The 26512-nt window shown below is 32.4% G+C and overlaps 1 protein-coding gene across 4 annotated transcripts in view; it reads left to right on the top strand.

The window, feature by feature from the left end:
• The window catches only part of LOC114326336 (calpain-D-like), a 104252-nt gene that overhangs the window by 57749 nt on the left and 19991 nt on the right, over positions 1-26512 (top strand). For all 4 annotated transcript variants that reach the window (XM_028274669.2, XM_028274667.2, XM_028274668.2 and 1 more), the window contains 7 exons: positions 1530-1745; positions 6146-6231; positions 9568-9948; positions 12157-12543; positions 15151-15353; positions 18187-18389; positions 25994-26169. In XM_028274669.2, the coding sequence (XP_028130470.1) occupies positions 1530-1745; positions 6146-6231; positions 9568-9948; positions 12157-12543; positions 15151-15353; positions 18187-18389; positions 25994-26169 (1652 nt within the window). The remainder of the gene's footprint in view (positions 1-1529; positions 1746-6145; positions 6232-9567; positions 9949-12156; positions 12544-15150; positions 15354-18186; positions 18390-25993; positions 26170-26512) is intronic.

Raw genomic sequence — 26512 nt, 5'->3', positions numbered from 1 at the left:
GATTACGACCGATTCTAAGACCTACCGAATATACATATATAATTTCATAAAAATCGGTCAAGCAGTCTCGGAGAAGTATGGCAACTAACACTGCGACAGGAGAATTTTGTAGATGTAAATATATAGATGGCTATTAAAAAATAGTGGTTGGGGATAGAAGAGTGAAAATTAAGGGTTGTATGTATTTTTTATTGCTACATAATACAAAATTAAGGTAGACAATTTTGTCCAAAAAAAAAAGTCTCAGGGGGCAACCCCCCTTACAACTTACTGGTATGAAAAATAGGTTAAAACATATTCTCAGTCCTACAGGATATATGTGTAAAATTTCATAAAAATCAGTCAAGCCGTTTCGGAGGAGTATGGTAACTAGCACTGTTACAGGAGAATTTTATGCATACAGAAGTAACTGTGGATTAAATAATAAAAACGTTAATAAAAACATAAAAAGTTTGTTTTTTTGAAAATTCGTGTAAAAATACTAGCTTTTGAAATCCCAAAGTAGATTTACTCTACAGTCAATATTAACAAAGCTATTCAAATTGTTTAGAAGCCAAAAATGACTCTACTTTAGTAAAATGTTTTCGGAATGATAAAAATGACTTTTTATTGATTTTTTTAAACATTTTGAAAATATAAGTATTCTTCTTTCAAGAGGTTTCCACAGAATTGCTGTGTCATTATTATTTTATGAATAATAATATAGCAAAAAAAAGCTCTTTGGGATAAACAAATTGAATAAAATTTAAACTAATCGCCGAATAATCTTGAAATTTTTAGGGCATTATATGTACTGGTTGACTCAACTTTTCGTGCAATATCAAAGTCAAGTTCATTTTCGCAAAAGCTATAGCATTTTTTTATTTTCGAAATTTTAGTCTTTTTTTCAAACTGCCATTCAAAATTCAAAAACTGCCATTTTACACCTTTGCTCATCTACTAAAAGCTGAATACTGTAAATAAGATATTTAATAACCCTATTTTTACCTGTAGCGATTTAAACGAAAAAACTGCCATTTTTGACCCTTATTTGTTAATAACTAAAATTCTCGTCCAAACTGTGACGGGCATTTTTGTATTTATAATGTATTAGGTATATAGTACCCAAAAAACGCATTTGCAACCTGGCTGCTTAAGTGTCCCGACAAAAAACTTATTTTTCTGGACTATGAGTTTCTTTCCTTTTATGTTGATACCCGTGCAACATCAAAATCGGCGTGGTTCTTTAGAATACCGAGGTTTTACAATATTTTACCGTGAGAGAATGGACTATTAAGGCTGATTTATGTTACGACGGGGCGTGCACGATAGGTGCCGTATAACAATAGACAGCGCACGTCGCAGCACGTCCCCGGAGTCGACCCGTTCCGTTGTATGATAAACTAGCCATTGTTTTTCATATCAGGCGATCCTTCAACGTGCCCCGTAAGACAGTTGTGTCGTCCACGTCCCCGTCCTAACATAAATCAGCCGTTATACAGTGTGTAGCAAAATTTTGAGCACTTCTTATCTTATTCGCATTTTTTTAGTATGCAACTGATGAGGGAATCCACAGGAACTAAGACTAGTTGGGTGTTGAACGAAAGACGATGGACTTGTAGGCAGTGTTCGTTCGCATACAATGGATTTAGCGTAGAGAAATGTGATATTTGTAAAAGTTGGAGAACGCCGCCATCTTTGAGTCAGCCTTGCACCGTAACTGTCACGGAAGATAGGAATATCACCATGAACTGTTCTTCAAACAAGTAAGTTTCTTATTAGTATTAATGAATTCTTTTACAGCTCACAGACTGCAAATGTTCCTTGTTTATTTACTAACTAAACACTCTACAAATATCGAGCAGTACTATTCAGTCTCATCAATATATTACAATTAGTAACAGTGATCTTGGCTGTATGGATCCACTCGTTAATACCAAAAAATAAAATCAAAAACCTTTTAATTAATGTATTTTTCAACATAGTCTTCTTTTCGTATACAGGGTGATTGATTAGTAGGGTAAAGCTCAATAGCTCCGCTATAGTAATAGATAGCAATAAAAGTTAATAACAAAAATTTTAGCCACCTTTGAGCTTCACATTACAAAATTAGTTAGAATGTTAAAGGGTGTTCGATAACACAGTGGCAGACCAAACTTATGTTTTTTTTAAATGGAACACCCTATATTTTATTTTAAATTCGAAATCCTGTTAACTTCTCCATCACAAAAATATAAAGGTTTGTTCTGTTATACAGGGTATTTACAAAGTTATAACCAATTTTATAAATAAAAATAAGCAAAACAACAATGGTTTATTAATGCCATATATTTTAACGTATTGTCAAAATTTTCAGGAATGGTCGATATTGCTAATTTTCTTTATATCAAATACAGGGTGAGTCAAAACGCAAGTACATTATTTTCACTAGTAATACCACTAGAGGTCAAATTATTTCCGGAAATTTTTTTGAGATCATGAATATTTTGAAAATTTCCCGAGTCGCAGACGAGGGAAATTTTCTAAAAATATTCATGATCAAAAAAAATTTCCGGATATTAATTTGACTTCGCGTGGTATTCGGTAAGAAAATTCCACACCAAATTTGCATTTGAAAATCCAAAGCTGCATGAACAGATTAATAGCGCGCCATAGCTTTGTCAGCAATTATTTAGGCTTTCAAATTCGTAATTTCTACTCATTGTAGTTGCATGGGAATACCATTTCAAGATAGAAAATAGTATATTCTTCAATTTTACATAAGTTTTGAGTAACTACAAGTGATAGAAAATGAATCAAAACTAAATTATGTAAACAAATAAAAACCAGTCTGTCAAAAATGTTCTGTTATTGTAAACGTCAAAAAATTTCCACTATAATCCGCTGTTGGGTACCCCACGAGCAAAAAATTTCCGATAAAATACCTCCGTTGCCATGGTGATCTGTCAAAATAACGTATTTTGATTGGTTCAAAATTACAGGTGTGGAATTTTCTCAGTAATTTTAAATGGAACACCCTGTATTTTATATCAATATTGAAAAGTACCATTACTGTACTTTAATTTTTAGATAACATTCCCTATGTCTAAATTTATTAGTTTTCGAGATATTTTCATTTTTCAATGGACCAGTAGCGTGGCCACCCAAATCACCAGAATTTAATAAACTGGACTGATTTTTTTGGGGTTACGTTAATAATGAAGTTTATAAAATACCTCCAACAACAAGGGATGAGATGAAAAATAGAATACAAAGTGTATTTCGATGTGTTAATTTACAAATGCTCCGTAGAGTAAGTAGCTCATTCAATGATCGTTTTTAGGCGTACATAAATGTGTTAGGAGATAATTTTGAACACCTTATGTAATTAAATATTAAAAATATTTTATTAAAAGTAGCTTCTAATTTTTTCGAACATGTTTTTTTGCAAAATGTATTGCTGATAAATTATGTTTCGTTCTTTATTTGTTACATTGTTACATTTACATACAAAAGTAGTGTTTAATTGTCTTCACAAAATATTGTATTTTGTGTTTGTGTGTTTTTTTGTAAAATTTATTAATAATTTTCTTTGTTTATTTGTTGCATTTACATAAAAAGATAGTTTTTAATTGTTTCAAAAATGTTGCATGTAGTGGTTGTGTTTTTGTTTGTAAAATGTATTACTAATAAATTATTTTTATTTCTTTATTTGCTACAGTGTTACATTGATTACCGGATTGATAATCGGTAATCTTCAATTGTCAATTCAGTCATGGCTTACTTAAAATTTAGATAAATTTAAACACCTAAAATAATTTGCTCTGAAAAATGAAAATATCTCGAAAACTAATAAATTTGGGCATAGGGAATGTTATATAAAAATTAAAGTACGTTAATGTTACTTTTCAATAATGATATAAAATACAGGGTGTTCCATTTATCATTACTGAGAAAATAATGTACTTGCGTTTTGACTCACCCTGTATTTGATATAAAGAAAATTAGCAATATCAATAATTCTTAAAAATTTTGACAATAAATAAAAAAATATTACATTAATAAACCATTGCTGTTGTGCTTATTTTTATTTATACAGGGAGTTGAACTTGTTACGATTTTCATACAAAATTGGTTATAACTTTGTAAATACCCTGTATAACATTACAAACCTTTATATTTTTGTGATGGAGAAGTTAACAGGATTTCGAATATAAAATAAAATATAGGGTGTTCCATTTAAAAAAATATAAGTTAGGTCTGCCAATGTGTTATCGAACACCCTGTAACATTCTAACTAATTTTGTAATGTGAAGCTCAAAGGTGGCTAAAATTTTTGTTATTAACTTTTATTGCTATCTATTACTAGAGCGGAGCTATTGAGCTTTACCCTACTAATCAATCACCCTGTAAACTTGATAAGACACCATTCTTTTTTATTCCACCTGAAAAGACATTTTTTAAGTTTAACAACACAAATTGGCCAAACGGGACTAAATCTAGCTAAAACAGTGAATGGTAAAATTTTTCACATCCCAAGTGTTAGAAGTTTTCATGTGAAATGGCTGTCTTGTAAGTAGGTGCGCTGTTTTGATGTAAGAGAGATATTTGTGAGTTAAAAAGTGAGTTTTTTCTTTAATTATTTGTCTTCTCTTTTGTCTCTGTCGAGTAGAAATGGAACCGTGTTTCACCAGCAGTAATTCACGTTTTTTTTTTAATTTTTAACAGACGTCAAACGCTTAAAGACATGTGTTACAATCATAGATATAATAATACATAAATTTGTCAAGGTACGAAAAATAGCGTAACGTGGAGCAGTTCGGGTCAATGGTGTATCTATCTCTGTTTACCGGCGCTTAGCTTTCTCTCTCTAGCATATGATGACCGCTGCCTCTGTGTCTGTGTCTTTCCATTACTCCCACCTCTTGGTAGATACAGTCCGAAAAATGAAAGAATAGGGCTTTTCATCGACTGTCATTTGTTTCGAGCTTCTGTCATGTGTCACATAATATTAATATATCTACGCCATACGTCTTTGGTTTGTATCATTCCAGATACCAATAACGTATGACGTAGATATATTAATATTATGTGACACATGACAGAAGCTCGAAACAAATGACTGTGAATGAAAAGCCCTATACCCATGAACGATCACATCAATCACTTATTTTGTATTTGCTGTCTTTTTCTATAAATAACAAACTTTTGTTATAGAAAAAAACAGCAAATACAAAATAAGTGATTGATGTGATCGTTCATGGGTATAGGGCTTTTCATTCACAGTCATTTGTTTCGAGCTCATGGGTATTCTTTCATTTTTTCGACTGTACGCTCACACTCGTACGACAGACAAAGATAGCTAGACCACTGTAGTTGATATTGGCGTTACACCCAGAGACATGTTAACAATAGACCAGGCTAGGGATATGCCACTCAATGTATCGGGGTGTAACCATCATATGCTAGAGAGAGAAAGCTAAGCGCCGGTAGAGAGAGATAGATACACCAATGACCCGAACTGCTCCGCGTTACGCTATTTTTCGGACCTGGCCTAATCTATATGTTATTATATCTATGGTTACACCCCGATGCATTGAGCGGCACATTCGTGGTGTGCAAGTACTTGGAAGGGATACGAGAAACGATCGTGCGCGAATAGCGGAGAAATATATTGCAACTTTCTTAAATAATTCATATTTTCAATTGAAATTGTCAAATTGACGTACATTTCATACCTACTGTCGTTGAAGAAGAAAAAATTATATATTGCTCCAGAATATTGATATGGTATGCAATTATTATATAAAGGTAAATTTAATTAATTGTATTTTGCTTGCAGTACTGCATTTTAATAACTGATTTTATTTACTACATACAATTGTTTACGTTTTAATAACATAACCTGAATCTTATTTTTTCTTCTTATTATTTTTTTGGACTATGGCCTTGACAATTATCCAGTAACCAGGACTAATATAATTGGCCAATATAATTAAAAGTGCGAATAAAGTTGCAGAGCGTAGAAACCAGGTGTCGCTTTGCCGAACTTGCACAGTCCCAATATCTGGTCTGTGGTTAATATGTCAATGGTTACGATTCGTTGTCATCAAATCAAAGGCCAGATTAATGTCAAAACAGCTTAAGTCAGAATATGACAAAATATTTTTAATTTTTTTTGTTTTAGACCAATTAATTGGAGTGACTCGAAAATTCAAGTACCAATTGCCACTCTTGATCAAGAATTAGAAGACGATTTTCAAATTTTACCAGGTAAAATAATATTATATTTTATAGAAAACTCCTTTTTTGTATTGTTTTATATAACTATACAGGATGTTTCTTTGGGGAAGTAACATACGGTACCTGAAAAAAGGGATACTTAGGCCATCTCAAGAGCCCGACACTTATGGGTCTTACTTCATAAATAACCAAGATACTGGGTGTTTTATCTATTTTACCAATTTATTTGATTCATAACGTTTTAACCTCACTCAATATTTTTTTATATTTGGCACGCGAATAATATTCAAGGTGCCCAATACAATAATTTATTTATAATTACAAGAAGTCCAGGTTCGGACTAAAAAATATTGTAAAATATTCCGTCCCAAAAACAACACCCTGTACGTTAGATTTTTTAAAAATGGATTCTGAATTGAAAAATGGGATGCAAAAATAAATTTAGTAATATATTATGACATATTATGTCATATAAAACTGGTACACTTTTTTTTCCCAATGTAAACCTGTGTTCAGACTGACAATTATTGTTCGTGAATTACTTCGTTGTTGCCATCACAGACAACGGAATTGCACTAAATCTAAATACAAAAAAATAACTTTTAAAATGTATATTTCCAATTGTAATACATATATTTAAATTCCACACTTGTTCACTATAATAGTTATTCATTTTGTATTAATTCAAATTAAATTTTTAATTTTTCCAGTGTGTTTTATTTATTCTACACAACTTAATGCAGTTTTGTCCTACAATTTACGAGAAACCAATCACACCTCTCGATTTGACATTAAACATAATAATTTAAAGTCATGTCAAGATTTATTATCTATCATTATTGTTGAATTGAAATATTTTCATAAATTATAATAAACCACGAATCAATGTATGAATACTTAATTGAGATGACGGAAAATTACAATTGTTTTAGTTTTTAGTATATTAAAAAATGCAGTCTGTCGCACAGCCTCGTTTTTACCTAGTTTGATATAATATTTTCGTTGAACTGGCAACGTTGCCCTAGAAATTAGAATGACACTTGTGACAAGATCAACTTACACAACTTGAAAAACACGATTTTCGGTTATAAGAGTTGTACCAGTTTTTTTTTGACGCGAAGTGTACTTTGAATTTTCGGAAAATGTTTTTTCTAGTAAAATTTTGGATTTGAATTCTCAAAATATGTGAATTGCGAGAGCTCTAAGTATAAAAAATCTGAATTAATACCACTATTTAACCTAAATTGGTAAAATGTTTCAGTATTTTTTAAAAGGTGTGACAAGTAATTCATAACAAATATTCATCTTTAATTTATAAATAAATAATAAATTAATTATTCAAAAATTACCACCATCAAAAAATTGGCATTTTTGAAATATTATTTGTACGGTAGCCCTCTCTCGCGGTTTGAAACTTGTACTTTTCTGATAAAATTGGTGTATGTGAAATACATAGACAAAACGAGAAAAATAGATATTTATCTAGAAAAGCACAAATTATGAACTGAAATATTATTGTAACTTAATTACTGAACGAATACACAGAATTAATAGTAAAAGTAATTTTACTACAAGTTTTATAATAAGTTTTTTTATTTTATTCATTATAATTGAAGAGCTTATTGCAACATAATGGTAAGCCACAAAATAATAAAACCGAGATATCAATGTTTAAAGTTTTAAAAAATCTAAAAAATATTGGTTTAAATGTAAAAACCTGAACGCGTGTTAGTTAGTTATATTAGTTATTAAAATACATCTACATTTATTATTTCACAAAAAAACCACATATTTGTATTAAAAAAATAAGTTTATTAAAAAAAATGTGGCTTAACATGTTCTTAAATTTAAAAAATCGCAACACAAAAAAATAAACTAAGTTATGTTTCTACAATTTCCACTTCTTCATTAACTTCATAAGCTGCGTTTAACTGATTATAAAAAGTGTGGTTGACTGGCGGGATATAAGGTAACAAACTTTTTATATCGTCCAGTTTATTTTTCGCAATTTTCAGAGGTTCGTTATATTTCTTGGGAATATTTGACAACTCTATTGTTGCAGGTCTGCCTTTCGGTAAAACGGAATTTTCTTCGCCAATTTCACGTGAACTAATAATCGTCTTGGTTTTGTTAGAAGTATACTGCTGTCCCGAATTACGGCTTCTTTTTTTTTTTAATTTCGATCATAGTGTTCCTCATTTCGTTGTCTCCATCTTGTTGGTTTTTTCTTCTCTGGATTTACCTCCTTATCTTTAAAAAGCCTGGGTATTGGTTCCTGCAATTCATCCTAGAACAACAAAAAGAGACTGTATTACACTTTAGAATTTGCGAATATTTCAAAAATTTTATATTAATAACTCGATAAGCCACTTGGCATACGATATTGTTCCATGTAATATATATGAATATTTTTGTGCAAAAACATGGTAAGCCAAAAAATCAGAAAATACAGCTTACCTCACTAGATTGAGACGAAAAATCATCGCCACTGGGCTTATAGTCTTTGTCTGCTACACTGTCATCACTATCATCAATAAAATTGACATTTAAACTGCTATTTTCGCTTAAAACCGCTCTTAATTCAGCACGTGCACCTGATGTCGACGCCATTTTAATGTGGCTTACCACGTTTTACGCGAAAAAGTGAACAGAAATGGGCGATTGTATAAACACGATACAGCAATAACTCCGCCATCTATTTCAGTAATCACCAAATAATTTTTATATGGCTTAACATAGGTTTCTTTAAATAGATAATGCAATAAAAGAGAATTCTGTAAAATTGTGGCTTACCATTATGTTGCAATAAGCTCTTCAATTGTAATATTTAATATATAAATTCGTGCGACTGGATGACTGCTTACGCAAGAGGCCATTGAGAAAAAGAAGTTTATGTGAAATTTAGAGGTTACCTCTGTTTTTATTGGCTGTGAGTTTCGTCGGTAGCGCTCTCTCGCGGTTTGAAACTTGTACTTTTCTGATAAAATTGTTCAAATTCAATGCATAAAACTGCCACTAACACCGCTGGCGAAAACTGTCAAATCCCTTCTCTCATCGGCTCACAGCGAATAGGAACAGTAAAATTGATATGCCATAATATTTTCAAATTTTATTAGTGAGCGCTGACAATGACAGGATCTCTTTGTTGAATAAATATGGTGATTGTCATTGGTTTTAAATAATCTACTACTGTCAAAAATATTAAATGTTTTTTCATTTTTATCGCATTGAATAATTTTACATTTTACTTTTTTTATAAATACACATTCTAACAATATTTTAAGAAAATTTCCTCTGTAGGTATACATGACCTGTTTTATCACACTGTGTCTTCTTCAGTTGTTAAATATTTCTCAATAATTTCAGATGGCGATAGTCCCACAGAAGATCAAAAATGGACTTGCAAAAAATGCACCTTGGTCAACAGCGAGCGATCTCTGGTCTGCGAAGCCTGTTACGGCTCCAAGCTCAGATCCATCACCCTGAACCACGACATGACCTTGAAAAAGGGAGAGTTCTGGTCTTGCTCGAAATGTACCTTGAAAAACTCACTTAACAACTTAGTCTGCAAAGCGTGCAAGACGGACAAATATCCAGAAACTATGTCTTCTAGGAGTCCGTCTCCTCGCCACGATAGATCTAAAAGGAATATGGTTAGGGGTGCGACTAGTTCGAAGGTGGTGCAAAGTACTCGAAGTATAGCTGTCGTTAAGGGCAAAGTTAATATACTTACAGATTTGGATCACAGTAAGTATATATATGGCAACTCTACCTTTGTTAAGATTTCTTAGATTGTATTATTTCTCCTTTTTTTATGAAATTTTGCAACCCAAATAGTATTACTAATTATTTTCCTTCTCGTGCTACGTCCTCATTCTTTCTTGACTTCATTACCCTTCCTTGTCTTCTATCTTCCCTCCTACGTCCACCTACTCCTCCTCCTTTTACTTATATACCACCCTTTTGTCCGCTTAATTTTTTGCTCTCGCCTTACCTCCATATTTCTCATCACCTGCCTTCCTCATTCGCTTTATCATATGTCCCCTTAAGCGCTTCCTGCACACCTTTTCTTTTCTTCCTATTCTTGCTCTTTTGCACTGAAGTTGCTTAGAAGAATCATTACTCAGAAAGCTTACTTAATATGTTTCATATCTTACAATTATTTCTAGTATTTCTACCTATATCAGTTATTGTTCTCCCCTCCGTCTATACTTCTCTTCCACTTCCCCATTACTTTACTTGCTTATTCGTCCTCTTCTAATCCATTTCAAGTCTACCCTTGTTCCTCATTTGCACTGAAACTACCAAAATCACGAGTAAGATTTTAACTTTATTTTTTCTTATTTTAAAATCTTTTGTGTTCCCAAACCATGTGAATTATTTTCCTCTTCTTTTTACTCTTCCTCTCCAATCCACTGCCTCTCAATATATTTTCCTTTTTTTTCGCTTTCCCCTCATCTATACACTCTTGCCCACCTGTCTGATTCCCCTTATTACCCCCATTTATTTCCATATTTGCTGCCTCATATCTCAACTCCTCACCTGCTTCCTTCATTTCTTTCGTCTCTTTGTTTACATTTAGGGCAATCTTTGGAAGGGTTTAATTCTCCTAGTTACTCGCATTCTCACTCGTTGCCTCTCTTTATTTATTGCTTCTTTGTTCCTTCGCACGAGTCTGCTTCTCAATATTGTCATTCTCCTCCTTTTGCGTTTCCTCTTTTCCATTCATCTTCCTTTGCTTTGAAACTTCTCGGGGAATCACAGGTTAGACTGGGGGAATCAGTGGTAAATAGGTAATTTTTTAACCAATATCAATTATTGTCTTCTACCTTATTCCCCTCCCACCTGCCTATTGCCTAATATTTTTCTTTTGTTCCTATGTATATTCCTCCCCAACAATACCCCCTCGTTTTTTCGGTTTTCTGGCATCTATATCTTCCTTATCTGCCTGCCTCTCTTTATACTCATTTGCTTATTAATCTGCTTCTTCATTCGTTTCTTCCCCACCTACTTCCTTCATCCTTTTCCTCCTTCTTTTCATTGAAACTCTTTGGGGAAACCACTGGTTATTTTCTTTTTATTTGAAAGGCCCTTCTTGCGTTTTCAAACCATACGAATTATTTTTTTCTTCTTTTTAACCTTCCTCCACATCCACCACTTCTCTACATCTTTCCTTCTTTTCCGTTTTCCCCTCATCTATATATTCTTGCCTACCTGTCTGATTCCCCTTAATACCCCCAGTCACTTCCTTATTTGCTGCCTCATATCTCCCATCCTCACATGCTTCCTTCGTTTCTTTCGTCCACACTTTTACATTTGGGGGAATCATTGAAAAGGTTTTATTCTTCTACTTATTCGCTTCCTCATTCGTCTCTTCTCTTCATTTTCTATATTTTCTAAATATCTGTATTTCCTCCTTCCTTTTATCTTGCTTTTCTTTGAAACTCCTTTGAGGAATCACAAGTTAGACTCGTTTTCTTGATTTCCTCTTATTTTTCTTGCATTGCCGTCATCTACATCTTCCTCAACTGCCTAATACCCCTGAGACTTATTTGCATCTTTATCTAATTTCTCATTCGTCTCTTCCTCATCTTTTTCCTCCTTCTCTTTCACATTGAAACATGTATGAGAGAATTACTAGTAAGACGGTAATTTTTTTATTTTAAAATCTCTTGTGGCTTTTACCAATATCAATTATTGCCTCTATGTTATCCTTCTCCCACCTGTCTGCTTCCTATTACTTTTATTCTTCTCTGTATTCTCTTTCTGATTCGTCCACTTTCTTTATTTTCCCCTTTCACTGCCTACTTCGCAATATTATCATTTGCCTCCTTATACGTCTCCTCATTTCCTTTCATCTTCCTCCTTTGCTTTGAAACTACTTGGGGGAATCACCGGAATTTAAAAAAAATGTTTTCTTTAATAAGTATCTCACGAAAGAATAATCTTTTTCAGATTCAATCACTTCAGGGCCTTATGAACCATGGCAGTGTCTGGTTTGTACATTTGAAAATACTAAATCTTATATAATCTGTGATATGTGTCAAAAGATGAGAAAAGATTTGAATAATTCTAGTAATCCGAAAGAACCGCCTCGATTGACACAGCAAGAAATGAGCAACAAACATTGGAACTACATAGTCAAATATTGCAAATTGAAGAAACAGAGTTATCTAGACGACGAATTTCCACCTATGCCAAGTAGCCTGTATTACAATCCATCTGAAATCAAAGATTCGCATCTCGTGAAATGGAAACGATTGAGAGATATTGTCGTAGATGACGAGAAGGATGTGCCGTGGGCTGTTTTTCGGAAGCCACAACCCTCGGATATTTCTCAAGGTAGGAAGTTAGTACTTATTTTCACACTACACTAAATAAAAAATGGTTTCTAGTATTTTCTTTATACAAGGTGATTCAGTGTAACGGTACGATTTGACAACGCTGCTGACGATAAAATAGAGGAGGCGTGGGCTTGCGACGTAAACGTTGTGAATCTATAGAGTGGGAAGTTTTGTTATAATTGAGACGTAGTCGGGCGAACAACGCGCATTTGCTGTAAAGCTTATTACAAAAATGGTGAAAGTTTCGTGCGTGTACAATGAGCGTTTCGTTTACACTACCGTTTGCCGCCCCGCGCTGCAGTTCCGTCTAACATGGCTATTAAGACTTGGGTTAGGAACTTTGAAAGCAGTGGTTCAGCATCGCAAAAAAGAGGTGGCAGTGTCAGAACTGTTCGCACACCACAGAATATTGAAACGATGCAAAATTCATTACACGCGAGTCGTCGCAAGGATCTTCGATAACTTTTCCTATTATCTCTTGGTTGTTGGTACTTTTATTATGATGCCGAGGTAGTTGTAGTGAGTCACTCTTTCTACAGGGGTTTGTTTGATTTTCTGTAATCTTTTTCTTCTAATGATCACAAGCTTTGTCTTCTTTACGTTTATATTGAGTCCATATTGTTGACTGTAATATGTGCTTTTGTTCATAAGAACTTGTAGATCTTCTAGGTTGTCCGTAAATACTATGGTGTCGTCTGCATACCTGATGTGGTTTAGTCGATACCCGTTTAGTAGATTACCTTTTTCAGTTTAGTGCAAAGCTTCGATAAATATTTTTTCAGAGTAGAGATTAAAGATTAGATTAGACAAAATACAGCCTTGCTTCACTCCACGCATGATTTTCACATATTCGGTGTGTTCATCTTCAACTCTGAGGTTTGCGGCCTAATTCCAGTAAAGGTTTCTAATTATTTTCAGATCTTGTTTGTTAATTCCTGCTTCTTTTAGTATTTGCATAATCTTGACGAGCTGTACTCAATCAAACACTCTATCGCAATCAACCAGATATGTGTACCAGACCTTCCGAACATATTTGATACATTTTATTGCAATATATTATTCAAACTTAATCCGAAGACCGTTTTAGCTAGAATAATAGCTATTTGTATAACAAGGGAGGAAAGTGCTACTTTTCTTCCCGAAAATGAAGTTTACTGCCCGACGCGTAGCGGAGGGCAGTAATCATTTAAGGGAGGAAAAGGCACTTTGCTCCCATGTTATCCATATGATTTTTCCACCTTCCTTAAATAACAAGTAATTTTTTCATTTTTACTTAATTTATTTATGTAACTAACCAACAAAATTTATTAGAACTAAAACTAACAAGTAGGTACAATATAACTGTCAACTGTCAAATATAAGTAAAATTATTAATGTAAACTTTGTTAAATCAGAATAACAATTTACTGTTTTTTACCATTCTGCAAAATACAGGGTGTTTTATAAATAAACGTTAAAATGTATAGATACTTACGTAATAGAACATAGATATTGTACAGGGCGTCAATAAGTTATATTTCATGAATGAAATACCATGACGTCACTTTTACTTTTCCTCCCTAGGGAGGAAAAGTACAACTTTGCTCCCTACAATCAGGTCCGGAAAAGTATACTTTCGGTAGAGGTAGGTGGAAATATACATTTCCTTAATGTTGTTCTGAAGCTATTTTCTTGTGGCATTTTTATAATCAAGTGTATTCAAAAGGGAAATATTGTATTTTGACAACGACACCCGACTTGGGCGTCGAAACGTTAATAAAATCATTTTTAGGTAAAATTGTGGCTTATTTCCCATTTGAATACACTTGAATACATTTCCTTAAAGGAAATAAACATATTTCTTAATCAACATCGTTTTTCAGTTTCTGGCGAATTATTGGCCAATTTTTATTTTGCAATACTATTTTAGACAATAAAAATAATCTATAGGGCTTTCCATCGATTGTCATTTGTTTCGAGTTTCTGTCATAATATGTTGTATAGTATAATATTATTATACACGGATTATACGACATGTGACAGAAGCTCGAAACAAATGACTGTGAATGAAAAGCCCTATTATTGAATCTAAAATGATTCGGACATGGAATTAATTTGAGAATCACTATTATATCCAGAGACATGTAAAAGGATAGATTTGGCTAGGGATATGCCACTCAGTGCATCGGGGTGTAACGTCAATATCAAGTACGGTGGTCTAGCTATCTTTGTCTGTCGTACGAGTGTGACCGTATCTATCAAGAGGTGGGAGTAACGGAACGACAGTGATACAGAGGCGGCAGCCATCATATGCTAGAGAGAGAAAGCTAAGCGCCAGCAGAGAGAGATAGATAGACTACCGACCCGAACTGCTCCACGTTACGCTATTTTTCGGAGCTGGCCAAATCTATGTGTATAATATCTTTGATTAAATCACGTTCTGTTTAGACCTAACCTCGAAAATAAATTGACAGCTTGACGTCCATTTGACGTTACATTAAACTAGTGTATTTCTTGTGGCTGTAAAAACATCATTTTGTGCTTTTGGGAAAATACTACATAGATGGTAAAATAACAAATAGCATAGCAGATGATTATTTATTACAGTTAACTGTTTTGTTTTTAGGCGTTTTGGGCAACTGCTGGTTGTTAAGCGCACTCGCTGTATTGGCCGAAAGGGAAGATTTGGTGAGGGCCGTCTTGATAACGAGAGAGTTTTGTGGCCAAGGCGTTTATCAGGTTAGACTGTGCAAAGACGGGCACTGGATTACAGTTCTAGTAGATGATTATTTTCCTTGTGACAAAAGAGGACATTTATTTTATTCTCAGGTAAAAAAATTATTTTTCTGATTCAAATTCTAAGTAGAAATCCAAATTGTGTAAAAGATCTAGTGAAATTATTACTTTTAGAAGTATTGTAAATGAGAATTAGAGCCGTGTATAAACGATTTATTGGAAATAAGTATTGTCATAAAATGGCAAACTCAGTCTTTAACGTATTGATATGTCTTCTTGTTTGCGACTGCTTTAAATGCGTGAGGCGTGAGGGCAACGGAGGGGAGTTCGCACTTAGTTGTCAATGTTTCAGGATGGCATAACATTTAAAGTAAAGAATCTGACTCGGAGGACCAATATAGGTTAAACGCAAATGGTTTTAAAACATAATTAAAAAAACTGACTCAAAATTAATTTTATTTAGCGTTTAGCAGCTTATTTATAAATTTAAAAAAGTTGAATCGCTTCTTTACGCGTTCAAACAACTTAATTAATTATTTACATACGCGTCAAGGCATCCAAATAAAAAATGAGGTAGTTGTTCAAGCACTCAGAAAATGAAGTAAAATAAGGCAGTTGGACGAGATGATATTCCTGGGGAAGTGTGAATAGCTCTAGGAGAGAACAAGTTAGTTAACAGATTTGTTTAATAGAGTTATGGAAATTGTACAATAGTCCAAGTAATGAAGCTTAAAATAGGACAAAACCTCGCAATTTTTACAGAATGGATCGATTTGGTTGAAAATTTGAGAGTAAGTAGTGGATAGTTTAAGGATCAAAATCTATATGATGCCGAAAGGCGCTTTTACCATGGGGGTGGTTGCCACCCCATGTCGGGGGTGAAAACTTTTTATTATATTTTGACCGCAAAAGTTGGTAAAAACATTCATTCTAAGCAAAAAATGTTCTATACATTTTTTTGATAAAATTAATAGTTTTCGATTTATTCGCTATCGAAAGTGTTAGTTTTATATTAAAAAAATTAATGTTTTTAATCAATTTTCTGCAAATAACTCAAAAAGTTTTCGTTTTATCAAAGCAACTTTGCTTAACCAAAATATACCTTTTAAAAAAATAAACAAAACCGTTTTTTTAAATTTTCATTAAGACCAATAGTAATCGAGCTATATTTTATTATATGTTAGCTCTTTTTCGTCAAATGTTAAATATTGTAGTTTCAAAGTCAAAAGACGGGAAAACTATGCATTTTTCGAGGATAACTTGTTTAAACTAATTTGAAGTATTTAAAAATATCTATCTCCAGAAATAAAACAAAGTCTTTAGCTCAAAAATTAAGTGGCTTATAATGAAAAGAATGTCAGACCCTATATTTTTTAGCGAAAAAGTGATCGGAAGCAAACCCCTAATCACCACCCTGATAAAAATTAGTCATTGACCTTATTTCGTCTTCTTTACTTATGTATTATTAATAGGCTCTAGAAGTTTAACTGGTTTAGAATGATTAGTTTTTAAAAAAATGGAGTCAAAAGCAAATATCGAATTTTTGAAGTTTGGTAAAAAATTTCCTTTTCTTCAGAATAGAAAGATTATCAACAGAGATACGAAAAAATATTTAAATATGAAATTGTAGCTTATTTAATTCCCAAGAACATGGTTTGCAAAAATTTTTTCTACGGTAAAAATTGTGTGCGCTATTGACAATTAAATCTTGTAATAACATGCAAAAATCACCTTTACCAACCCTTTCAAAGTCACCACTTTTTGCGACTGAGGATTTTAAAAGGATTACATATTAATAGTCTTATAGATCTTGTAAAAACCTACAAAATTATTTTTTAACAAACTTTCTAGGGTAAAAATTAAAAAGGTTACGGTTAAAAAATCAATATATTTTTTTGAGAAAAAAAAAGAAGTTCAATTGGAAGCATAATAATGTAAGTTATCTTTGCTTTTAGTCATTGGCCTTATTCATTCTTCTTTATTTATGTATCAATAATAGATTCTAGAAGTTTGACTGGCTTAGAATGATTAGTTTTAAAAAAAACTGGAGTTAAAAGCGAATAACGACATTTTGTAGTTTGGCAAAAAATGCCATTTTCTTCAGAATAGAAAGATTAGCATCAGATGTACGAAAAAATGTTTTTATATGAAATTGTAGGTTATTTAATTCCCAAGAACTTGGTTTGAAAAAAAATTTTTTACGGCAAAAATTGAGTTAATGGTAACTGAGTATATATCAAAAAACCTTGATTTTTTCTGTATAAAACTAACACTTTCGATAGCGAATAAATCGAAAAGAATTAATTTTATCAAAAAAATGTATAGAACATTTTTTGCTTAGAATGAATATTTTTATGAACTTCTGCCGTCAAAATATAATAAAAAATTTCCACCCCTAAGATGGGGTGGCAACCGCCCCCATGGTAAGGGCGCCTTTCGGCATCATATAGATTTTGATCCTTGAACTATCCACTACTTATTTTCAAATTTTCAAGCAAATCGATTCATTCTGTAAAAATTGCGAGGTGAAATGCTTCGGTTCCTGGACTACAAATGGCAGACGAATGGAGAAGTGGTATATTAGTACCTGTTTACAAAACAAGGAAGATATACAACAATGCATATACACTACAGGGTCATAAAACTACTTAGTCACACCATAAAAATATGGGAGAGAGTAATTGATAGATGGATATGCGAAAAAATACAAAAATCTGCTTGGATTTATGCAAGGCAGATCAATAACATATGCAATTTTCATTATAAGGCATTTGATGGAAAATTATAGGAGTGAAAACACAGTCTCGTGGTATTCATTGATCTTGACAAAGCATACGACAGAGTTCCTCTTCTAATGGTCACTTTTGCAGTAACTGTATTTCAATAGAAATTCTTGTTTTTAAAATTTATACTTATTTAATTTCAGGCTAAGAGAAAACAACTATGGGTTCCGTTAATAGAAAAAGCTGTAGCAAAAATACACGGCTGTTATGAAGCTTTAGTTTCCGGTAGAGCCATCGAAGGTTTGGCAACATTGACGGGTGCGCCTTGTGAAAGCATACCGCTGCAAGCATCATCCATTCCGGCACCGGCAGAGGAAGAGCTTGATGTTGATCTCATTTGGGCACAGTATGTATTATTTTACTATTCTTTCGGAGTACTCTCTATTTTCGGTTTATTTCTAATGTCTGTCCCACCTTGACTTTACAGTACACGAACATATGGAAATACAATTCTTATGGGAGTTTTTAGCGCGGCGATGCCGATTTTCTTCAAAATAATTCTCAGTCGAACATTACCAGGGTCCTAAAAATGTAGGGTCCTAAAAATGTTAAATTAAAACTAACCCGTTACAGCATTGTAGTAAAACGATATTTTTCATTGTTTTTGTGAGTGATAGTAATTTTCGAAAAGTAATCAGCAATTTTATAATCGATATGCGTAATAATAACTTTTTTTGGTTAACAATGTTAGAATATCCAACATTAAAAGTGGATGTTGTTCTATGGTTGTTAATTTATGTATTGACAGTATAGACAGTTCTGAAGTAATGTCAAGAAAAATATAAAATATATTGTCAGTCAAGTTTAAGTAAAGTATTATATTGTCCTACATTTGAGAAAAAATAAATTATAATTGTTGATGGTTAGTTCACCTAAATTAAATTATAACAAAGAATATCAAATAAGCTTATAATTATTATTACTGATAACATTGTATTGAGTAACTCATTGCTTATTTAGAAAATTAGAATCCTAATTGCAGTTTATTGTTATTCTTAACGACTGATTTCCAACCTGAAATTAATGTCATTGTAATGTGTTTACACCCTCATTAAAATTTAGTATACATTCTAAACTTGAAATTAATTTTAGTTAGTTCATTTTTTAGTAAGTTCATTTGATTCGTTGAAGTTCATTAATTGTAGTAGTTGATTTTTTAACCAAGAAGAGTAAACTAAAAAGAGAGATTCACACCCCACGGTTCTTAGACATTACTACGGTTGCCTGGATCGACTAACCAATGAACATTAAGGGTGAGATTACGTCACGAGAGTGTACTGTCATTTGAATCGTAATATGATTTTTATCGAATCCTGAAAAAACCAAGTATTTTAGAAAAATTTAAACGCAGGATGAAAGATTACATTATTACCGAGGGCGGAAAGCCTCTTAGAATAAACAAGCAGTTTCTATTGAATGAAATATTTGAAATTAAATATCACACTTCTCTTTTATTTTCAGCCCTGTAACTTATTAAAATAAACATTATAGAAGTTTTCAGGGACTTTCGGCCCTCGGTAATAATGTAGTCTTTCATTCTGAATTTAAATTTTTCAGAAATATTTATTAGTTTTCTCAGGATTCGAAAAAAATGAATACAATTAAAACACATTGAGAATTTTGACATGCGTCAAAATTTTGCATTAACTCAATGTAAAATTCTAAACTGTTGAATTCCAGCTTCCCTAATAATTATTGTACATCAAAAGACATTAGAAACTATTTGTAGAGGATTGAAATCTGTATTGAAAACAACTGTTAAAATTGGTCTAAGTAATTAAACATATGCCAAAATTTTGTAAAAATGTAATACATTTTAGTTTTCAGCCCAAACTTAGACCACACACAATGCAATAATGTTCACATTTTTGAACTGTCAATATTTTTATTTTATCGTCTATTGTTTAAAAACAATACAGTTGATAAGATACCCTCAGTTGCGGAGAAATTATTAATAATAAAGATTTTTTATTCAGTCAATGGTGTGAGCACTGTCAGTTAAATAGTAACGTGTGGGCTAACTTTTACACGCATACCTATTGTGGCAAATGTATCATATTTTTCAAAATTTTGGAATGCATTTAAATCGTAGAACAATTTTAACTTTTGATTTTAATACAGACTTTAATTCTCTACAAGTATTCTCTCATGACTTTTGATGTAAAATAATTAGGGAAGCAGGAATTCAACAATTTAGAACTTTACATTGAGTTTCCTATGGGCCTTTTTACGATTCACCACCCGGTATAAGATAAAATGTGTACTATTTGTCTTATTATTTCATAATAACACAAATAATACACATATATACACAATAATATCAATACACAATAATACTCAATTATCGAAAATCATTTAAAAATATGGGAATGTGTACTCTTGTGACGTAAAGTCAAAAATATAAGTCTCCCCACCACCGTCGGTCAAGGCAACCGTAATAAATTCTAATAACCGTATTCACACCCAAGAAAGTTAATAGAAAAGTCATCAAATTCATCTTCTTTTTTCTTTGATCATATCAGCTTTCGATGATAATCCATACATATCATATTATGTATATTATACTAACACATCAATAAAGAGTTCTAAAAACAACTGTTTTTATATAAAAGTAGGCTAAAAATCTAAAAATTAAAGGAATAATGCAGAAAACACAAAAAATCGCCAATATAATTAATTAACCTATAAAATGACAAATACTTCTTCTTCTTACTCTCTTTCTTGGCTTGCACTAATGACAAATACCAAAATTTCATAAATGTCATTAGTGTCAAAATTTAATAACAGTGGAGTAAACTTGCCTGCGGTTGGACCAATTAGAAACAAGCATTACGGCGCGGTAAATTTGAATCACCCCTCTTGGTTAAAAAACAAACTATAGTTAGTTAGTTCTTGTTTTAGTTAGTTCATTTGATTCTTTGAAGTTCATATCGACTATAAGTTATTATTGTGGTATTTTTGTGTTATATAAAACGATTGAATTTATTAATGGAGAACAGGACTCTGAAACATCCCCAAGGGAAGGCATTGTCATTAGGGGAGAAACAAATCTTAGTCAGCATGGTGAATTATCGTGTAAATCAAGGATATGATTCACTTTCAAAAATAATACAAACAGTGGCTGTAGAAACCGGCATTTCCGAAAAAAAAAACAATTACTCTGTAAGAAAAGAAAAATCCTTGGCACTTGGATTACAGCCAGCAAAGAAACTATCCAACAACAAGCTAACTTCATTATCGCGTGATAAAACTTAAGATGAAGGGACGAAGAGTAGCATTCGTCAAATAGTGCATGATTGTTTTAGTAAGTATGATATCCCCAACATTAAATTCTCGTATTTTTATTTTATTCGCATAATAGTACATTATATACCGCGGGACTGAAGTAGTACACTTCGTGTCAAAAAAAACTGGTACAAGTCTTATAACCGAAAATCGTGTTTTTCTAGTTGTGTAAATTGGTCTTGTCACATATGTCATTCTTATTTCTAGGCAACGTTGCCAGTTCAACTAAAATATTATATCAAACCAGGTAAAAGCAGGGCTGTGCGGCAGACCGCAAGTTTTTAGTAGGTTTACTAAAAATTAAAACAACATCGAGCATTCTCGATTTTGTCAAATTTATTTAAACATGCAACCTAAAAAATTCTCTTATTAATTTTGTAATGTTCCATCATCTCAATTAAGTACCCATAAATTAATTCGTGTTCTATTATAATTTATGACAGATATGATATGAATGACAGATAATAACTCTAGACATGACATTCAATTATTATGTTTAATTTAAAATCGAGAAATGTGAAGGGTTTCTCGTAAAGTTGTGGGATACTAATAAATAAAACACACTGGAAAAATTAAAATTTGAAATTAATACAAAATGAATCACTTTTACAGTGAACAATTGGAAACTTAAATATTATGTATTACCATTGTTTATCTACACAGTTATTGTCTAGTTATTTGTCTAGTTATACAATGGTATTACAATAAAATTCGAAACTGCTGAAATATTAAGCACATAGGTGGAAAATGTCGCCTGTCAATATGTTCAATGTGTTTTATTATGCATTCATTTTTTTTCGAATCATGAGAAATATAATAAGAATTTTTCACAGAAATACGCCAAAGTTAGGCCACACACATTACCATAATGTGTATCGGTTGCGTTCCTTCACAGTAAAGTTATTATAAATATTGACAATTTGAATTGTCAAAATTTTTATTTTATCATTTCTTGTTTAAAAAAATAATAAAATTGATAAGATAGCCTTTGAGGAGAAAGTAATAATAATAAAGATGTTTTATTCAGTCAATAGTGTGCGAACAATAAGGTAAATAATAACGTGGGCCTAACTTTTACACACATGCCTACTGTGGCAAATGTAGGTATTTTTCAAAATGTTGGAATGTGTTTAAATCCTAGAACAATTTTAGCTTTTGTTTTTAATACAGATTTTAATCCCATACAAATTAGTCCTGTCGCCAGGGGGGGTACAACGGCCTCCTGTATTCAGATGGACTTACCCAAGTTTTTTTTATGTATTTTGACCCGTAGAACACGAATTTTTTGGGTAACAGTTGATCCGGATGTCGATAAGATTGTTATAAACAAAGAAGTTGAGGAATTACATAACAGCGATTTCTCGCAAAACAAAACATATTTTTGTATTTTTTGGGCCATTCTAACCAAAAAGTGTTCCTACAAATTTTTTCGTAGGATGCATAGTTTTCGAGATAAACGCGGTGGAACTTTCAAAAAATCGAAAAATTGCAATTTTTGTACCCGAATAACTTTTGATTAAAAAATAAAATAGCAATTCTGCTTACCGCATTTGAAAGTCAAAGTATATCGGTTTTAGTTATTTGCATTGCTAAAAATTTATTATTTTATTGTTAAACAAAAGTATAAACACCTAGTGCTAGAGTGATGTTTTCAATGATTTCTCATTTAAAATCGAACGAGTAGGTAGAGTAGGTACAAGTGCAAGCGAGGCTATTTCTACGTAGCATGCATGTAAACGCATGTATTAGGCACAGAAAACACTATGTGTTTATAGCTTTTTTTAGCAATAAACACATAAATTTTTAGCAATGTATATATTCGAAACCGATAGAATTTGACTTGAACTGTCAAATGTGGTAAGCAGAATTGCTATTTCATTTTTTAATCAAAAGTTATTCGGGTTCAAAAATTGCAATTTTTCGATTTTTTAAAAGTTCAACCGCGTTTATCTCGAAAACTGTGCATCCTACGAAAAAACTTGTAGGAACATTTTTTGGTTAGAATGGCCCAAAAAATACAAAAAAATGTTTTGTTTTGCGAGAAATCGCTGTTATGTAATTCCTCAACTTCTTTGTTTATAACAATCTTATCGACATCCGGATCAACTGTTACCCAAAAAATTCGTGTTCTACGGGCCAAAATACATAATAAAAACTTGGGTATGTCCATCTGAATACAGGAGGCCGTTGTACCCCCCCTGGCGACAGGACTAAATAGCTTCTCATGATTTTTGTTGTAAAATGATTAGGGAAGCAGGAATTTAATAGTTTAGAATTTTACATTGAGTTAGTTACCTATGGCCCGTTTTACGATTCACCATCATGATTTTTGAACGTTATTTTTTGTATTTAGATTTAGTGCAATTCCATTATCTGTGCTGGCAACAACGCCGTGATTCACGAGCCATTGTGTCCAGTCTGAACACAGGTTTACATTGGGAAAAAAAAGTGTACCAGTTTTTTTTGACGCGAAGTGTACATTTAATCCTGAAGGTAAAGTTTATGGCCCGACCGCAGGGAGGGCCATAATTTACCTGAAGGATTAAATGTACTTCAGTCGCAAGGTATATACGATACTTTTCGTACTTCCGGTATGATTTTATTAATTATTTCAATAATTTCAATCAGTTTTTTCTCTCTTCAACTCATTTAATAAACTGTCTTTAAAATAAGTTACCATAGTAACATTGCGTTGTGACAGTTATAATTTAGAAACATTGTCATTACTAGTGTCATTGTAAAGAAACATTGTTATTGATAATTATTGGTATCATGAGTGAAGAAGGTGTATCTGATATTGATAAAAGAGCAGCCGAAGTAGGTGAAGAATTGTTACCACCGAAATCTAGAAAACTATACGAGCAGCAGTACGATGCTTTTAAAAAGTGGTGCCGCTTAAAAAATGTGAGACAACCTACTGAAAATGCGCTGTTAGTCTACTTCGATGATAAATCAAAAGCGGTTTGTGCCTCAACTCTCTGGGCACATTACTCAATGCTGAAATCGGTTATTAACATTAGAGAAGATATTGATATAAGTAAATTTCCAAAATTATTAGCTTTTTTGAAGAGAAGAAATGAGGGATTTAAGCCAAAGAAGTCAAGAATTCTCACGTCTGAGCAGGTAGATCAGTTCTTACGGGAGGCTCCGGATGATAAATATTTAATGCTTAAGGTAAATTTGGAAATTTGTTTATATTCAGAAATTTTAAGAAATCAATTTTTTTGTAGGTTGCACTTATTTTGGGCGTTGCGGGAGCTTGTCGTGGAAAAGAGTTGGTTGATTTAGAAATCGACGATGTGAGAGATTTGGGCGATTCCTTCCTAATTGCGATTAGAAACACCAAAAATAAAATTGACCGAAATTTTGTGATCAAAAATTCAGAAAACAGTGCCATCAGTTTTGTGGCGATATTTCGGAAATATGTGGCATTGCGAAAGACAGGGACAACTCATTCAAAATTTTTTGTTCAATGTTAATTACCATTCTAATTAATTATATTTTTCAATAAAATATCCCTTAAATTCGTTTGTTTGTGATTTAATCGTTCCGGGAGTTTCGTCAATATTTAATCCCGGAGGGATTAAATGTGACACTTTAGTACCTGTCACAAGGGAGTGAAGTTGTCACTTTAGGCCCGGAAGTACGAAAAAGTATTTTTCGAAAAAAAAAATGTTTTAGAACCCCGGACAGCTACAAAATGTCAATAATATTAATTCCTAAGTTATTTATAGTTATTTATAAAAAAGTATATTTGCTTAAAACCTGTTTCTGATAAAATTTGTCATCACTGTTGGTCATAAGAACCTGTACTGTAAAGTCAAGGTGGGACACGCTATACTATTTTTAGCTTTTTCACAGTATAGAAACCACAAACCATACATACTTATAGACGTTTCACGACCATGTTAATCTTTTGGATCGAATTAACGCCATCTCTTGATTGGAATGGGAACTAAATTGACAAATTTTAGTTACGTGGGAATTTCAAATTATAAATTTTGCGGGATTTTTGATGAAATTTCGCAGGAAATTAAAACAACAGAAAGACAATTCAATGGTTTATTGAAAACTTCAAATATTCCAATTTGTTTTGAAAATGCTAAACACTACTGCCATGTGTCACGTGAAAGCACTGATGTAATATTGAGTTGAATGAAAATTTTTGAAAGAATCTTGTAGGATGATTGTTTAGATAAATACCTTATAATCTTTTACAAACTTCCAAAAATATATAGGCCCGAAATGTTGATAACACACTTGTCTATTGGAATAAACTGTTTCAGGATCTATTATATTGTTTTTTAAATGTGGAGAAACACAACACGGGATGATCAATCAATGTAAACTAAAAATTCTACTCCTAAAAACGGAGAGGAGGTTAATACAATTGATTAAAATTGTGATTAAATCTAATTAAAAACGTAACACCACTATACGCAATAAAATAATTAAGCCACAAACTGTAACATAAAAAGTAAATAACAAAACAAATTAATTTAATTGTCAACTGTCAGTTGTTAAATATGACAAGAGAATTGACTGACAGCGACATCTCTGGATTGGAATGGTAATTAATTTGCTGTCTTGACCTTGACCATTTACGTGAAACGTCTATGAGTATGTATGGTTTGTGATAGAAACGTTAAATGAATATCCTTGTAGGTTACTTTCGTCGAGGCAAGCGATGTTTTTGATGGGAGCTTCGTGTGGAGGCGGCAATATGAAGGTGGACGAAGTTGAGTACCATTCGAAGGGATTGCGACCTAGACATGCTTATTCACTTTTAGATGTAAGGGATATCAATGGTATTAGATTACTCAAACTTAGAAATCCATGGGGTAAGTATATGTCCTGTTTAAAAAAAATGTATATTTGCTTTACCACTTACACACACTCAAAAATGTTTTGCATATTATCTGTAACGCCACTGAACGTATCTCATTTGAAATTTTTTGCACTGATTTTTTTTTGTCTACTAAATAATGCATTTTATTGCTTGTTTTTTGTTTCTTAATCGTCGCAAAGATTCTCAGTATTCATATTGCGTTCATCAGTTTTCGAAAACCGATATTTGTAAAAATTGGTTTGCGTTTTATTCACTTTGTAGTGAACAATATGAATAGACAAGTGATATCTAAGTTCAACAGAGCTTGAATCGTTACTTTGATTGAGGAAGGCCAC

The sequence above is a fragment of the Diabrotica virgifera genome, chromosome 6 (assembly GCF_917563875.1).
Source record: "Diabrotica virgifera virgifera chromosome 6, PGI_DIABVI_V3a".
Taxonomy (NCBI): domain Eukaryota; kingdom Metazoa; phylum Arthropoda; class Insecta; order Coleoptera; family Chrysomelidae; genus Diabrotica; species Diabrotica virgifera.
Note: the sequence above shows the minus strand (reverse complement) of the source record. Positions and strands in the feature narration are given on the sequence as shown.